Source organism: Osmerus eperlanus, chromosome 9 (assembly GCF_963692335.1).
Source record: "Osmerus eperlanus chromosome 9, fOsmEpe2.1, whole genome shotgun sequence".
In the NCBI taxonomy this organism is placed as follows: domain Eukaryota; kingdom Metazoa; phylum Chordata; class Actinopteri; order Osmeriformes; family Osmeridae; genus Osmerus; species Osmerus eperlanus.
This window is the reverse complement of record NC_085026.1, coordinates 15,085,469-15,101,977: the sequence shown is the minus strand read 5'-3', so window position 1 is coordinate 15,101,977 and position 16,509 is coordinate 15,085,469. Positions and strand designations below refer to the sequence as shown.

The following is a 16,509-nucleotide window of genomic DNA, read 5'->3' as shown; positions in this document are numbered from 1 at the left end:
CATTATATATGCATTAAATGATAAAATGGTTATGATCTTAATGGCCCTACTAAAAGGATATTTTGAATACATTATTATCCCTTTATCAGGACACGGCTCTGCTGCTTTTGTAGGAGGAATCCATTCATGTTGTCATTCATAAGTGTTGAATGAATGATTAATTCTATGAAATATTACAGTAGTTTTCCCTCATGAATATCGAGTCCCTGCCCGCCGCTACGTCAGATGGGAAGGGCGATGGCGGTGTTCAGGTAAGTGCGCCAGTGTGTGAAGGCGACGCACAGAGGAGTCACTGTGCGTAGAGTTGGAGAGAATACAGCAGGAGAGCAGCTGCCACGTTCGTTAGTCGACAAAGAACGACTTGAAAAAAAGTACCAGGGCGCGAGAACTGTTGATAATTGAATGCAAGAGTGACGATTGTTCCTCTAAACTTGATAGCTCCGAGAATACAACGAAACCTGATCGTTACTTCTGTTTTTGGGAAGTTAAAGCGGAGCATCTCCACCGTCATGTTCAGTTGGGTGAATAAGGAACAAGGAGGGAGAAACAAGGAGGGCGAGATGTATCAAACAGTAACGGAGGGACTTCAAGCTCTTTATTCAAAGAAATTATTACCATTGGAGGAAACGTACCTTTTTCATGATTTCCACTCTCCGGCTTTGGAGGCAGCAGATTTCCAGAGCAAGCCTATGGTCCTCCTTGTCGGCCAGTACTCCACTGGGAAAACAACGTTCATCAGGTAAAGATGATGTCAATAACAGATAGGCCTACACAAAACAACTTTGATCAAATCTCTTACGAAATCACTTTTTTGATAACATCGTCCGGAATCCCCATGAATCAATTGTGAAGTGTAACCAACAATCATGTTCACTGTGTAATTATTATGTCAGACACCTTCCTCCTTTTCTCCCTCGCAGTTAGAGACACCTGTTGAACAAAGCACAAAGTCGCGCGCCTCTGACCTACACATCTCAATTCCATTTAATTTAATTCCAAGCTATCTCACAGTTGTGTGAAGGCCATGTTGGCTAGTCTCTGTTTCAGCGTCTGAGCCAGTGAAGCCTGATTCAGAGGGTGAGACCGCACTCCTCCCCCCAGGTCAGCTGTGGTGGGTTCAAGCCTAGATCTGGGCTACTTTGCCAGAGGTTTCATATCACGAGTTACAAGCTGATAATTAACCCTTTTGTCTCTCTGGGCTGACATGATATAATCCCCACGTTCGTCTCCTGGGGGTGTGATCCGTACTGGTATCAGGGAGAACTAGGCACCAGGCCAATCTTAGTCCAGGGAAGCATTAGGAAACCTTCCGTGGTTGACCCTGCAAGAGGTCAACCACAGAAGAAGAAAGCTGCCAGGAATGTTTCTACTTAATGGCAATTTCAAGCATGTTCTCTATCCGGACTAGCCAGGAGCAACTGTGTCAGTTTGATGACAGCATGATAAGACACGCAGGCTGACTGTCTGCAGAGAGAGAAGCTACGAGTGCAGGCAGCTGCAGAGAGGAGATAGTAACTGACACAACACTGAGAATGAGGTCAGTAACACACCTCTGTGTGTCTCCGGGGGATCACCATCTTGGCTCACCTTGCAGATCATGAACAGACAGGAAAATGGCATAGAAAACGATTGCTTCATAGATAATCCGGACTGGGCTGGGTTGGAGTTAGCTGAGCCAGCCTATAGGACTCAGAGTAAGGTTACCAGCATAATAGATGTGCTGATTGTGAGACTGCTGCACACTTATACTACTGTCACCTTTTCCACCGGAATTTTTTGGGCTTGAGTGCCAGGATTCAGTTCCCATCGACAGCGTTTTGAAACGTTGCGCTTCTCCCGAGTATTACTCTGCACTCAACTTCTCAATCTCAAGTTAACCAGTGCTTCAGTAGTGTAGTCCTAAACAGTTACCCAGAAACCAGTGCTTCGGTTCTGTAGTTCAGAGCAGTTACCCAAAGACCCGTGGCCCCACCCTGAGAGGAATGCTGTGAATCATGGGAGCTCAGGCCAGTAATGACACATTTATGTCCTCTGCATGGAAGTGGATGGCATTACACTGTTCCACCCCCACCATCCCTCTATCCCTTCTTTCCACCTTAACATCCTTCTCTCTGCCCCATATCCCTTCCCTCCCCTCCCTCCTCTCTGTCTCTCTCGTTCTCCCAGTCCCCCAATTCTTGCCTCCCTCCTTCCTTTTCTCCTCCCTTGCCCTATGCCTTCCTCCCCACCTCTGTCCCCAGCCCCAGGTCTGTGTTCGGACCTCTGACATGGTCTATCCTCCCTCAGGAAGCGGAGAGGATCCCCCAGCATGGTCACACAGGGCAGGAAGAACAACACCATGAGCCTGTCTGTTTTCTGTTGGTCTAAGGGACATATATCAACCCAGCAGCCAGCTTTTATGTCCGCTGGTTGCTACAGGGGGAGAACAGAGTCTGGCTTCCAGTCAGACCTGGACCTTACCCTGGATCTCTCACTGAGAAAGAGATAGGAGTTTTGGAATACTGATAAAAGTGATGCACTCAGTTTGTTTTGTACTTTTGACTTCAGTTGGTTTTTAGTTAAATCAGTCATCTGTGCAACATCAGTCCAACATGGATTGATGTTGCTGCATGTGTAAGGATCGAGGAAAAAAATCCTCCCTGAACTCTACCTAAACACAATGACGTGGTTCATCATGATCTGGTACTCACATTCATTTGCATGGAGAAGTAGGCCTTTTGCAAATTCCACTGTGTCTGGACAGCTGTGGTTGATCCAACAGTTAGAAGATAGTGTGATCATCAGTAACTGTATAATACCGCATATACTTTGTGTTACACATTGTGTAACTAGTTGTGTGTCTGACCTGACGCTTGTCGGTGTCTGTTTCTACTGTTTAACAAATAGCAGTTTGTGTGTGTGTGTGCCTGTACTTTGTGTGTGTAACTAGCAGGTGTGTGTGTGTGTGCCTGTACTTTGTGTGTGTAACTAGCAGGTGTGTGTGTGTGTGTTGCAGATACCTGCTGGAGCAGGATTTTCCAGGGATGCGGATCGGACCAGAGCCCACCACCGATGGATTCATCGCCGTCATGCACGGGGACACCGAGGGCGTCGTCCCTGGAAACGCCCTGGTCGTCGACCCCAAGAAACCCTTCCGTAAACTCAATGCCTTTGGAAACTCCTTCCTCAACAGGTGAGAGAGACGATTGGTTGTGGATATCGCTCTACAGAGGTTTATAGCGAGATGTTAAGGTAAAAAAATAGTCCATAGATTGTTATCAGCGTACTGCAGCGTTGTGTTGTGACTGATTCTGGTGACGATGCTGAGGCAGCAGTTTGTGTTCTGCTCTCGAGGGGTTTCTGGTGCTTGTGAAGACGTCCCTTGAAGATGTTGGTGTACAGTGTGATTGGAAGAATGTTCCTCCGAAGTCTAATAAACGTCTTCCAGTAACTATCAAAACCTGTTCTGCTGTGCTGTACACACATCACTGGGGGCCTGAACCTGATCAAGCACCATGGGAACAGGGTGTACTGTAGTTTTACTATCCTGTTTTCTCACTGAAAGAGACAGTTTGTGTAAGCAAAGTGCAAACTGACACAGTAAATATATTTTTATGTTTTCTCAATAAATTAGACAAAATCCGTTCACGCGAGTAAAATGGAAACTGACACACAGTTGTGTCCTTGATTGAATGCTGCTCCTGTTCGTTCCCTAGAGAGTGGACCGGACCCAGACCCAGACGGGTTTGTCCAGCCGAGGTGTAAGGCCTGTTTTGGTAGTTCTGTCCCATTGCTTCCTGTCCCGGCCTTTGCCTTCTGACATCTCTGTCATTCTGTTCCACAAACACCCAGAGAGCAGGAAACGGCTCGGTCACCCTTCCATTGATCCCACCTTCAGCAGCCTCTCTGGCTGGCAGGCACCACAAGAGCTGGGTTTTAATTTTAAACATCGGGCCGACGAGGCGTATTTCCTCAGCCTGGATATTTCTGTGCTTGAGAGGAAGTGGATAAATACCCGAGTGACAGTTGACCAAGGTGAGGTCAAAGACATTCCTACCAGGGAGGATCTCCTGCACAACAGAGGAACCATCCACAATACTCATTGTTTCCCCAGGGAAGTCTGTGTGCGTCACCGCGTGTCACTCGGAGTGTTTTCCCGCCTGCCCGACTCTGTTGTTCTACACCAATGAATTTATAGTTTTAAGATGGCAGCCATGTCTGCATACCTTCTCATAGTCCTTCCTGTCAACAACAATAGCCTGAGGTCTGTGTACTGTTCTTAGTTAGATACTGTACTGGGATATCATTAGCCTACCTGATATCAAAACGGGACATCTACTGTAAATGTTTGGATAACGTAGGTTGTGCCTCCAACGCACATTCATTATTAAGAAAGGGGAAGTGGACAAGGTGTCTGAATATCGGAAAATTGATTGTCTGTTTTCCCAAAATAAACATAAGTATCTCTCTCTCTCTTTTCTCTCTGTCTCCTTGTTTCCCTCAAGGTTTATTTGTTCCCAGATGCCTAACCAAGTGCTACAGAGTATCAGCATCATCGACACTCCGGGCATCCTGTCTGGAGAGAAGCAACGCATCAGCAGAGGTCAGAGACCAAGGCTTCCCCAGGCTAACATCAGACTAGCTTCATGCTAACTGCCCCATATTAGGTAGATGCTAGCAGGCTAGCTACAGAGGAGATGTTGGTAGCACAAGGCTAGCAACATCATCTCTTTCCATGCAGGGAACTAATACAATACAAAGACCTTTGGGTTAGTTAGGTTTAAACACCTGCTGGCCAACTAGTTCCCTCTTTCGGTTCCTCTTCGGTGAGATTGGTTAATCTGATGCAACTGCATCGCTAGGTTTCTATTCTGAAGAAAGATCCCTCAATAGAACCTTGACTTGAAAAAATTCTATATTTACACTTGAGCAGAATTCTCATCAGCTCTGAAACCATAGCGTTGCCAGGTGTTGTTTATTTAGGACCTATGTCCATACTACCTCTAATGTTTTGTGATGAAAAATGGTCGAAGGGAATGGGCCCTCCCTCGCAGCAGAGAGCAGCTTTGGAGTCACCACAGATTACGTTCAGAAGATTGGTTGAGTTCTGTCCTCCAGGAGAGAGAAGCTGTGTCTGTAACGCAGCGCTGTAGTGGGAGGGTGGGACAGCCTTTGAGAGAGAGAGAGAGAGAGAGAGAGAGAGAGAGAGAGAGAGAGAGAGAGAGAGAGAGAGAGAGAGAGAGAGAGAGAGAGAGGGGGGGAGGGGGGAGGGGGAGGGGGAGGGGGAGGGGGAGGGGGAGGGGGTGTAGAAGTCTGCAGCCTGTATTGTGGAGCAGAGATGGATGGATGGAAGGGAGGGGTGAAGGGTGGTATGGAGGGAGGGGTGGAAGGGCGTTCCTGCATCTGGAACTGTTTTGCTGTCTCAGCTGAGTTGTATTCCTCAAGCACTGGCCATTTAAATTCTTTTGGTGACTCAACATTCGGTCATTACATCAGTGGAGGTTTGTAGCTGAATGCTCAAGTCCTTTTCTATTGTCTGTATGTGAAAAGAGCGTCAGAACTGCTGGATGATGCAATACCCTAGATAAGTTATGAATCAAGGAGTAAAAGGTTAATGATATCATTGTTGAGTTCCCAGCTGACCAGTTCTTAAATGAGAAATAACGAGCAACATGCTATCATCACATGTTCACGTTGTGAATACAAGTTTATTTTTAACACGAAACATTGCTAATTATTTCCTTTGCATGCTTCTTGTTAATGTACAGATTTATGAATAGATAAAGCCCTATAAATGCCCTTCAGCCTGCTTTGGACATGTCGTCTTTCAAAGACATTTCCACGCCCCCCTCCCCCCCTTCATGATGACATCATCATCTTTCCCACACTTCTTAGGCAGCACCTCCCTCGCCTGCTCTCTCACCCCTGTAATCTCTCATTCTCCTTCCCTCTCTCTCTCCTGTTCAGTTTTGGCATAGTAAGATGGTGGTCTCATTGTAGTGTTTCCTCTCCCCCCCCCCCCCCCACCTACCAGATGAAGTCAGATGGCTGAGCGGTTAGGGAATCGGGCTATTAATCAGAAGGTTGCAGGATCGATTCCCAGCCGTGCCAACTGACGTTGTGTCCTTGGGCAAGGCACTTCACCCTACTTGCCTCAGGGGGAATGTCCCTGTACTTACTGTAAGTCGCTCTGGATAAGAGCGTCTGCTAAATGACTAAATGTAAATGTACCCGCTTCCCCTCTGGAAATTATAAAACCATGCACTGGCCCTCACGCCATCAAAGCTCTACTGACAATAGGGCACAAAGATTGGCCCATCAGCCAGTTGTGTTTGTCTGGGAGGTTCGTTCCTGTTTGATTGTGTTACATATAGTCGACACCCTCCTTAAAGTTGTTGTCACGGTGCCAACACTTGATACGCCTGGTGTAACCTGATCCAGGCCTGGCCTGTGGCAGAACATTCACAACCTGGTTTATTTATGCAAGGATGTCCACATGCAGGTGGCCTACAGTCAACTTGCCTCTGTGCCAGGTAATGTTTGCGGGTGTGTGTTTACTGTGTTTTGTGTAAACTCTGGATATGATCCTAAAACAAAGGCTGGAGGTATAGTAGAGCTGGTGATGGGCTGGTTGGAGAGCTGGTTGGAGGGCTGGTTGGAGGGCTGGGTGGAGGGCTGGTTGGAGAGCTGGGTGGAGGGCTGGTTGGAGAGCTGGTTGGAGGGCTGGGTGGAGGGCTGGTTTGAGGGCTGGGTGGAGGGCTGGTTGGAGAGCTGGGTGGAGGGCTGGTTGGAGAGCTGGGTGGAGGGCTGGTTGGAGGGCTGGGTGGAGGGCTGGGTGGAGGGCTGGTTGGAGAGCTGGGTGGAGGGCTGGTTGGAGGGCTGGTTGGAGGTCTGGTTGGAGGGCTGGTTGGAGAGCTGGTTGGAGGGCCGGTTGGAGGGCCGGTTGGAGAGCCGGTTGGAGGGCCGGTTGGAGGGCTGGGTGGAGGGCTGGGTGGAGGGCTGGTTGGAGGGCTGGTTGGAGGGCTGGTTGGAGGGCTGGTTGGAGGGCTGGTTGTATGGCTGGTTGGAGGGCTGGTTGGAGGGCTGGTTGGAGGGCTGGTTGGAGAGCTGATTGTATGGCTGGTTGGAGAGCTGGTTGGAGGGCTGGTTGTATGGCTGGTTGGAGAGCTGGTTGGAGGGCTGGTTGGAGGGCTGGTTGGAGGGCTGGTTGGAGGGCTGGTTGTAGAGCTGAGGTCAGAGGCCATCAAGGCGTTCTGTAATCGACTATGAACATGACATTTATATCAATGAGAATCATCTGTACGGCAGTAATAAACATGCAGGCAGATGCAGCACAGCAGGAATGCAGGCTTGTTCTTCTCCTCTGGTGTCGAATGTGAAACTGTGTGAAATCATACCCTACGTCTACTGTCTAGTCTGTGACTGGAGCATTGCTCTTCATTTCCTCGGCCCGCTACCGTACATGTTAAACACTGTTTCTCCGTTGTCCTGTCCCTTCAGGCTACGACTTCTCCGAGGTTCTGCGCTGGTTCGGCGAGCGCGTGGACCGCATCATCCTCCTGTTCGACGCCCACAAGCTGGACATCTCCGACGAGTTCTCTGAGGCCATCAAGGCGTTCCGCGGGCAGGATGACAAGATCCGCGTGGTCCTCAACAAGGCCGACCAGGTGGACTCCCAGCAGCTGATGCGTGTCTACGGCGCCCTCATGTGGTCGCTGGGCAAGGTGATCAACACGCCGGAGGTGGCCCGGGTCTACCTGGGATCTTTCTGGGCCAAGCCGCTCCAGAACTCCGAAAACCGCCGTCTGTTCGAGGCGGAGACCCAAGACCTGTTCCGAGACATCCAGAGTTTGCCGAGGAACGCCGCCTTGCGCAAGCTCAACGACCTCATAAAGCGAGCCCGCCTTGCTAAGGTAACCGCGTCAGACACAAGGAGGCGTGATTTCACTCCATACAAACAGGACTTTATTACCATGTTCTATGTCTAAATCAAACCCATCTGGCCAAGATGCTGTAGTTGGGTAGTAACACACTCTAGACCACAGCTCCTATATGTGGGATGTATAACTCATGGTGGTTCAAGGTGATGACTGCACCTTGAACCACCTGATGACTGTGTTGTGTTTCTTTTGACCAATGAAACTAGTGTTGTTTTACGCCTGCTATTGTTGTGTCACCACTTCCTCTGAGCTTCCTCCAACCCAGGGCTCCATTCACTGCAGGGCTGCGTCCCATTCCAACATGCTGCTCCCTCTACAGAGTCCTCGCTTCCTTTCCCGCGCAGATGTAATAAGACAGGAAATTAGGCTGAGGTGTCTCCTCGCGAGTGTTGCGTCAAGTCTAGTTGACAGATTTGTGTGTTGACCTTTTGGATGAGGTAATGTGTTGGTCTAAAGTCCTGTGTGATTACCAAATGGTTGGAAAGGGAAGAACTATTCAGGATTGAGATGCAGCCCAGTTCCATGGAACGGTTTTGCGATTAAATGGCTATTAAAGAGCTCAAACATGGCAGGACTGAGAGTGGGATGGAGAATGCCCTTATCTCTTTTCCGCTGCGTTGTTCCCTGGGGCCAGACAGGAATCCAGCACCACCAGTCCGGCATTCCTTCCCACCTCACTCCTTGCCATGTGGCTGCCTGTGAGACTGTGGGATGGAGTGTGTGGGGGAGGGGGGTTGTTACCCGTTTCCTCAGTTGAAGAAAGGCATGACGTATAAACCGTGGTCTCTTTCTGGCTCTGCACCTTCACCCATCTCCACTCCCTCGCTCTCCCTTCCTCCCACACCCACGGTCCTCAAAATGCCTTTCAAACCCTCCCCCATCCTCTCTCTGACATCATATTTACACCGCTCTTCCCTTTCTCCCGCCTTCCCAGAAGCCCTTGCTTCCAGGAGGAATAAACATTCAGACCTTTTCCTCCTGGAACTCAGCCTCCCGCAGCCGACATCCTGCAGCGCTCACAACGCTTTATTGAGGAAGTAGATGCATAAACAGCGGTGTTGTCAAACACACCCCTGCTCTGTCAGGGGCAGGGGCAGGGTCAAGGTGGGGCTGTCCGCAGGACTAGCCAATCAGAGATAAGCATCTGGCAAGGCTGGAGCTGACGGAGAGAGAGAGAGAGCGAGAGAGCGAGAGAGAGAGAGAGCGAGAGCGAGAGCGAGAGCGAGAGCGAGAGCGAGAGCGAGAGCGAGAGCGAGAGCGAGAGCGAGAGAGAGAGAGAGAGAGAGAGAGAGAGAGAGAGAGAGAGAGAGAGAGAGAGAGAGAGAGAGAGAGAGAGAGAGAGAGAGAGAGAGAGAGAGAGAGAGAGAATCCTCCAGATTTCTCTCAGGTTTCTCCAGTTGGAGCATGTCTATCAGCAAGCTCCAATTATCCTGCTCCTGTCCCCTCTCTATTAACACACAACCTTGTTGATCCTGCTCTAATACACTGTTTACCCACCAGCATACTGACGACCAAAACACAACATAGCTATCCGTTTGTTTAGTGTACCAGTTCCACCTTAAGAAAACCAAACCTCTTGTGAGATTCTCTGGTGCTACTTATCCCTTACTACCAGGACAACGTCTTAGGCCAATATTCTCAGGGTCAAACGGGATATCACATCTGGCAAGGAGGGCCTAGTACTAAGACCCACCAACAGCTACTCTCCATCTCCTAGGTCTGATTATTGTCACTGACTTTATTAACATTCTTTCTCCCTTTCCTTTCCTTGTCCCCCAACCAGGTGCATGCCTACATCATCAGCTACCTGAAGAAGGAGATGCCGTCTCTGTTTGGGAAGGAGAAGAAGAAGGAGGAACTGATCATGAGGCTCCCAGAGATCTACACACTGCTGCAGAGAGAGCACCACATCTCCCCTGGAGACTTCCCCAACGTTGGCAAGATGCAGGTCTGGTGGGGATGGGGGCAAGGGAGGCATACATGTAGAGATGAAAGATTGAACAACCATGAATGAGGGTATTGGGCGATACAAACACTTATGTTTGATACACATTTTCCAGAAAGGAAGCAAAAAACAGCTGCTGTAGGGATTTTCTCGTCTCTGCCACCCATTTTCCTAAAGTCAGCCTTCATTCAACACCCCTCATGGGATTTAAATGAACGAACTGTTGTCAGAAATACGGTGGAAGTGCTCCAAATAGACACCAAAGAGGAAGGGAGGTGGAAATACTGGTGCCAGAGGTGGCTGGAGAGCTTGTCCTGGTCTATAGAACTCTCCGGAGACCTTGCAATGGAGAGAAGAATACAGAACCTGTTGAATGTTGTTGGACGTGGAGCCGTGCAGCTGCTGGAGACTGGGGTCCCTCGTCTCAGCATACGAGAACTGGATAGGGGATAGACATGACTACAGGGAGCCAGACACACCATAACTGTACACCACGCCGCAGCAGTACAGCTGGTGGAGAGAACATGGCTCACAATGCCGGGGTTATCTGGCTCCCCAGAGCTGATGTGTATCTGCTGTTTTGTCCTCCCATGTCGGACCCAATGACCGTTCGTTGTGGTCCAGCTAAAATGCCTCTGGTCTTGATCATACGTGTTTATAGAAACAGTGTTCTCATCATCCCATCCTGCAGACTTCTTGAATCTAGGTTCTTCTCTTGTGTTTCTCGGCCAACTAAAGCAGACATTCATTATCAATATAAAGGTGGATTCCAAAGCTGCCAGTTTCCATTATTGAAACTCCATGTCTTAATATGAACCAGACTTTAAACATCCGTCCTCCCTCCCTTTGCCCCCTACAGGAGCAGCTCCAGCACTACGACTTCAGCAAGTTCCCCTCCCTCAAGATCAAACTGATCGAGTCCGTCGACAGAATGCTGGCCAACAAGATTTCAGGCCTGATGACCATGATCCGTGACGAGGAGAGCAAGGCTCCGCCCCCGATGGTGTCGGGCGGGGCGTTCGAGGACACGCAGGACGGCCCGTTCGGCCACGGCTACGGTGAGGGCATCAGCGCCGGCGCCGACACCGAGGACTGGATCGTGAGCCGGGATAAACACAAGTACGACGAGATCTTCTACATGCTCATGCCCGTCAACGGGAAGATCGCAGGCGTCAACGCCAAGAAGGAGATGATGAACTCGCACCTGCCCAACACGGTTCTGGGAAAGATCTGGAAGCTGGCGGACTGCGACAAGGACGGGATGCTGGACGATGAGGAGTTTGCCCTGGCACAGCACCTCATCAAGGTGAAGCTGGAGGGGTACGAGCTGCCAGCAGAGCTGCCATTACACCTGGTGCCCCCTTCACACCGCAAGAACCCCACAGCAGACACCCTCTACAACCACGAGGAGGATTAGTCAACACGCTGATTCACCTTCTTATTAACAAACTCATGTCCGGAGAGTGCACAGGTTTGGTTAGAATGTCATTCATGTGTTGGGATTTAAGAATAAGAGCAGGATTTTCACAATAAAAGCCTTCCCTTAATTGACTCCCTGATGAGGAGTACACACCCAACTAACTGCCACATACACATGCAGTGACTGTGAACATGGAACCAAAGCCTTACTTTGTTACTGATTGTCTTTGCTCACTTTTTGACATTTACTGCATCCAGAGATTAGTTTAACATATCTAGGATTCAAACGTCAATGTCAAAGTGGATTTATGTTTTTAATTGTCTTGTATGTGTAATCAACTGTCAGAAAATCAGTTCCAAAGAAATCGCTCCCCAACACGTATGTTTATTTAACATCCCTCGAGTAACTTCCTGTCTAACACTCAGAAACAGGAAGTTGGTGTGATGGACTGTTGCAGGGTTAGAGAGCATGTCCTCCTGTTTTAACAGCAGACAACAGAGGAACAGGCTATTAACTACCTGAACATAGAGTACACCCAGAGAGAAAATACATTCTGTCTCTCTTCACATCACTTTACTGCTATCACTGTAAAATATTTCTGTAGGCCTTCATCCAAATTGTGCATTGTTTTTAAGTAACAAATGAACATTATTATATCTAAACTTATGATGGGAGTTATATCCTTGAGGACACAAGTCACACACAAAGCTTGCCTTAAAGCCATGTGCCTAAGCAGAAATGTCAGGTCTGTTTTTCAGTAGGCCAGATATGCCTGTAGCAGATTTGGATGAAGATGAAGCAATTAATTATGAGAATATTAAAATAATTTTATTTTTGGAACATGTTACATTTAATATTCCTAGAGGCAGACAAATGACCATTGGTTACCCGGTAACATTATTGTGTCTGTTTATTTGTGCATCTGTGTCCATGATTTCAATGTCTATCAATGATTCAAGAGTCCATGTTCGTGATTTTGAACGTGATCGTAATTAAAACCAGTAAATGTGTGAAGGGCCTTTCTGCACCTGACCCTAACATCTAACCTCTCCTCGTCTGAAGATCTAAGTATAGGATCACATTAACTTGTGTACTGATAGGAACTAACTGTATTTTGAATAGGATTAGAGTTTTCTTGGCTCAGTGTCTATGATCTCCCCAACCCCTTGATTGGGCGTTAGCTCAATTACTCTGAGGTAGGATCCTGACAGCATGTTAGCATGCTATACTGCATAGCATGTCAGCATGCTATACTGCACAGCATGTTAGCATGCTATACTGCATAGCAGCATAGCATAGACTGATAGTTCACTGCCTGCCAGTATCCTGGCAAAATAAACGGATGCTGGTGGTTCTGGTTGCATCACTTCCAGGCTGTCACGGGTGTGGAGAAACCTCCACAAGAGTTGTGTAATGTCTTCATCTCCATGACAGAAGGGGTGGAGGGGGAAGTCAGATGAACTTGCACTCAAACCAGATCTTTCTCTATCCGAGAACTGCTCTCTCTATCTGAGAACAGCTGCTCCTTTGTTAAAAGATCATCAGTTTGACTGATAAGTGTAATATTAAAGGCTTATTTCTATGGTTTGGCAGTTGGAGGTAGTAGTGATATGGCGCATTTTGGTCTTTGATATGATGTTTTGAACTGTCCAGGCTAAACTGATCCTCTCAGATATTTTCCAGTGCCCCTGGAATACGGCTTGATACATGGTAATTCATGGATCTCAGTCCTTTATCTTGTACAGCTTCAACATTGTAATATTTTACCCTTGTAAATTGCTGTTTGTGAATACTGATTAAACAATCTCACTGTACTTGACCAGTGAATGGAGAGTTCATGATGAAATTAAACAAGTAAAAATAACAAAATAATTGATGTCTTCTAAAACATGTATTAGAAGCTTTTGGAAGAATGGCCGTGTGTCATAAACTGGACGTGTTGCACTGTATGACACAGATAAGAAGAATAACCTTTGATCCCATTTCCTCATTCTTCAACAAGACAGATTAGTAAGAATCAATGAAAATCCATCCTGTATCCATCTCCAGAGTTTCATTCTTACATTCTGTAGTTGCAAGACCTGCAGTACTATATCTAATCCATATCACATTACAGTTTGCTTGATGATCCTTATTCGCTCCCCATGGTCCAATACTTCAGTAATGTACTGTCTGTAAGCTGCTAATTCAGCACTCCAGGTGCCTGTTTCAAATACCTCCACCCACCCTTCAGGTTATCCCTGATTTAAACTTATTTTTGTATAAAAATATTGGTGATAAGCAGGTCAGATCAGTGACTTCTCTAAAAGGTGTGTAGTAAATATGGATGTATTTCAACAATCCTGACGAGAAGTATTTCTGATAAATGTATTTGTGTTTGTGCTAAAAGCTTTAACCAGCTTACCTTTGCCCCTTGTTTGATAATTTAGCTAACACCGTCAGGTGAGTCTTCACTGGGCTGTAAATGCATGACTTCAGATGGCTTCAAAGTTCATCTTCACATTTCTGTCAGAATAAGCAGTCAGTCTGAGGTGTGCATGAGGGTTCCCGTGAGGCTGAGCTTACCTTCCTGGCTAGCTGAGGTAGCCTGCCTACGGTCCTGAAGGAGTGTGTCCACATCTGATCTAAACACATACGGAGGAGACAGAAGGTCAGTGGTTGTGTTTCATGGGGATTCAGTGTGTGTAGTGTGTGTGTGTGCATGCCTGTGCTGGTGTTTCTTTTCCACCACAGTTGACAAGATATACTTTTCATATTCGGGTTAATTTGAGGTTCTGCAAGAGTTGTGTAGTACCTGTGTTTTCACACTAGAATATTCCTGTAGTATCATCACCAAGTAGAACTCTTGTTAGAGTTGAGTGACCTCACAAGGGATTTTCATGGTTAACCTATCTGCAAACAAAATGTGAGGTATTTTTATAGTGCTGTTATAAAGGCCTGTAAATGGGAGAATAAAAAATGTAAAAGATACTATCAGCAGCAGACATCATCATATTAACGATTCTGAGAACGCTTTTGCTGAAATGAAACTGAATGAGTCTAAATGTCTAAATATCACATGCTCTTGTGGTTCTTCCCTTTGGGACTTATTTAGTTTTCACAATGTATGCTTCATGTTTTGGCTACCCGCAATGTTTGGGGTTATCTCATTGTTATGATCAGTGACCTATGCACTTTTGTAAAAGTCTCTTTTGGAAGTCGCTTTGGATAAAAGTGTCTGCTAAATGCATAAATCTAAATGTAATGTAAATGTGACTGAGATAGAACTGTCTGTCCATCTATCTGTTGGTCCATCCATCTGCCTGTCTGTCTGTCTGTCTGTCCTCAGGGGAGTGGTCTGTCTGTCTGTCCTCAGGGGAGTGGTCTGTCTGTCCTCAGGGGAGTGGTCTGTCTGTCCTCAGGGGAGTGGTCTGTCTGTCCTCAGGGGAGTGGTCTGTCTGTCTTCAGGGAAGCAGTCTGTCTGTCAGGATGGACGGGGACGAGTTTGAGACTGGTCGCATCCGGGAGCTGCAGGAGCAGCGCATGGCCGTGCAGAAGAAGACCTACACCAAGTGGATGAACAGCGTCTTCTCCAAGAATGGGGTGAGAAAGGCCCATTGGGCACTCTGGAACACACATACAGACCGATAGAGACCAGGGCCACACCAGGCCAAGCCTGTAACATGCCTACAGACTTGTAGACACCAGGGTCACACCAGGAGGCTCTCTGGAACACACATACAGACCCATAGAGACCGGGGCCACACCAGGCCAAGCCTGTAACATGCCTACAGACTTGTAGACACCAGGGTCACACCAGGAGGCTCTCTGGAACACACATACACAGAGAGACCGAGGTTCAACTCCCTGCCCACTCCGGTTCTTTCTGTGCAGCCCTCCCCCTCTTCTTCCCCTCCCATGACCCTCTCTGCTGTCCTCCTGTTTGGCCGAAATATGGTTGGAGGGTGACCTCTCCTCACCTTTCTTCCCTTCTGAAGGGTTCCTCAAAGCTTCACACGGAGGGTTCATTTCTGTGGGGTCCCAAGGGCCCCCCTGAAAATATTGTAAGCCTGACCCCCCACCCCCTCCACACACACACACATCATTTTCAAGTCATTTATCAAAGTGGACACCCCCGCAAGTGTCAGAGATATTTATGTTAGGCCCCCCAGTATGTTCGTGTGTATCCTGAGCACTGGACAACATCCAGAATCATGCGCTCACTCTGGTCAGTCTGTGGAGATGGATATCTACGAGGACAGGACATTCTTAAACTAAATTCACACACGGTACCAGGTTCACAAAGTACAGCTGAGAAGAGACACTAGCTTTTAATTGTCCCCTGCAAGTCTTTCCATGAGTTTTGACTGATTAAAACTGTTCCGGCTGAGAGCTTTAGAAAGCAGGAGGCTTTAATGTTTATGTTAAAATAGTGTATGTACCTTTTGGTGTTCACTGTTTACAGTTGACACAGAGCCTGGGACTGGAGGTGGTGTGGGCATCGCTCTGCTATCATGGAGCTGTTGTGGAAACCTTTTTGCTTTGTCATCACATGTACCTCCCTACAGTAATGTCATCTATCTGACAGGCCTTATCAGAGTTATTCCTACGCACGTACTGTATGTCAGATAACCTGTTCGCTAACTAGCTTCAGTCACTCACAGAGTCAGAGTCAGTTCTTACCTTCATGGTGCCTCACAGCAAATGTATTACCCCTCCCCTCACTCCCCTCACTCCCCTCAGCAACACCCTTACCTCGCTCTCTCTCTCTGAAGGCACCGACAGGCTTCACCTCCTCCACAAAGTGACCCATGGCTGCACACTAAACACCTCCATTCATCACCTCCCCCTGTCTCTCTCCTGGCACCATCGGCCACCTTCACTGACAACCTTTAACTGCCTCAGCGCTCTACCATTCTCCCTATCAGCCTGGAGCGTTATCATAAGAGCTCCAGTGAGCTCAGAAGGAGTGACGGAGAGGCCAAGAGGTTATTAAGCAACAAAGACAAACACACAGCCCAGCAGAGTTATTAGAGGAATGTGTACAGCAAGATGAACGTATGTTTGGAACTTACTGCAGATATGCTTCCATTCCAGGCATTCTTCTGAGATTGAAGTATGATCGTGCACTTTGAGCTGGAGGAATCAACACACTCACTCACTCAGACACCCCCCCACAGACACACATACACACACTCACACACAAAGGGGTACAATAGGGGTAGAAAACAAGGATGGATGTGCCT

The 16,509-nt window shown here is 47.8% G+C and overlaps 1 protein-coding gene across 1 annotated transcript; it reads left to right on the top strand.

Annotated features, from left to right (window-relative positions):
- Positions 1 to 227: 227 nt before the first annotated feature.
- Positions 228 to 13,098, top strand: ehd4 (EH-domain containing 4). The gene is made up of 6 exons (XM_062470508.1): positions 228 to 739; positions 2,996 to 3,172; positions 4,485 to 4,582; positions 7,480 to 7,892; positions 9,703 to 9,867; positions 10,724 to 13,098. Exons 1-6 carry the CDS (start codon positions 510 to 512, stop codon positions 11,279 to 11,281), a joined length of 1,641 nt encoding a protein of 546 aa, XP_062326492.1. The 5' UTR covers positions 228 to 509; the 3' UTR covers positions 11,282 to 13,098.
- The last annotated feature ends 3,411 nt before the right edge of the window (positions 13,099 to 16,509 follow it).

Coding starts and splice junctions, on each gene's coding strand:
- ehd4 (XM_062470508.1), top strand. CDS start 510: ATGTTCAGTTGGGTGAATAAGGAACAAGGAGGGAGAAACAAGGAGGGC. Junction 740..2,995: donor GGGAAAACAACGTTCATCAG/GTAAAGATGATG, acceptor TGTGTGTTGCAG/ATACCTGCTGGAGCAGGATT. Junction 4,583..7,479: donor GAAGCAACGCATCAGCAGAG/GTCAGAGACCAA, acceptor CTGTCCCTTCAG/GCTACGACTTCTCCGAGGTT.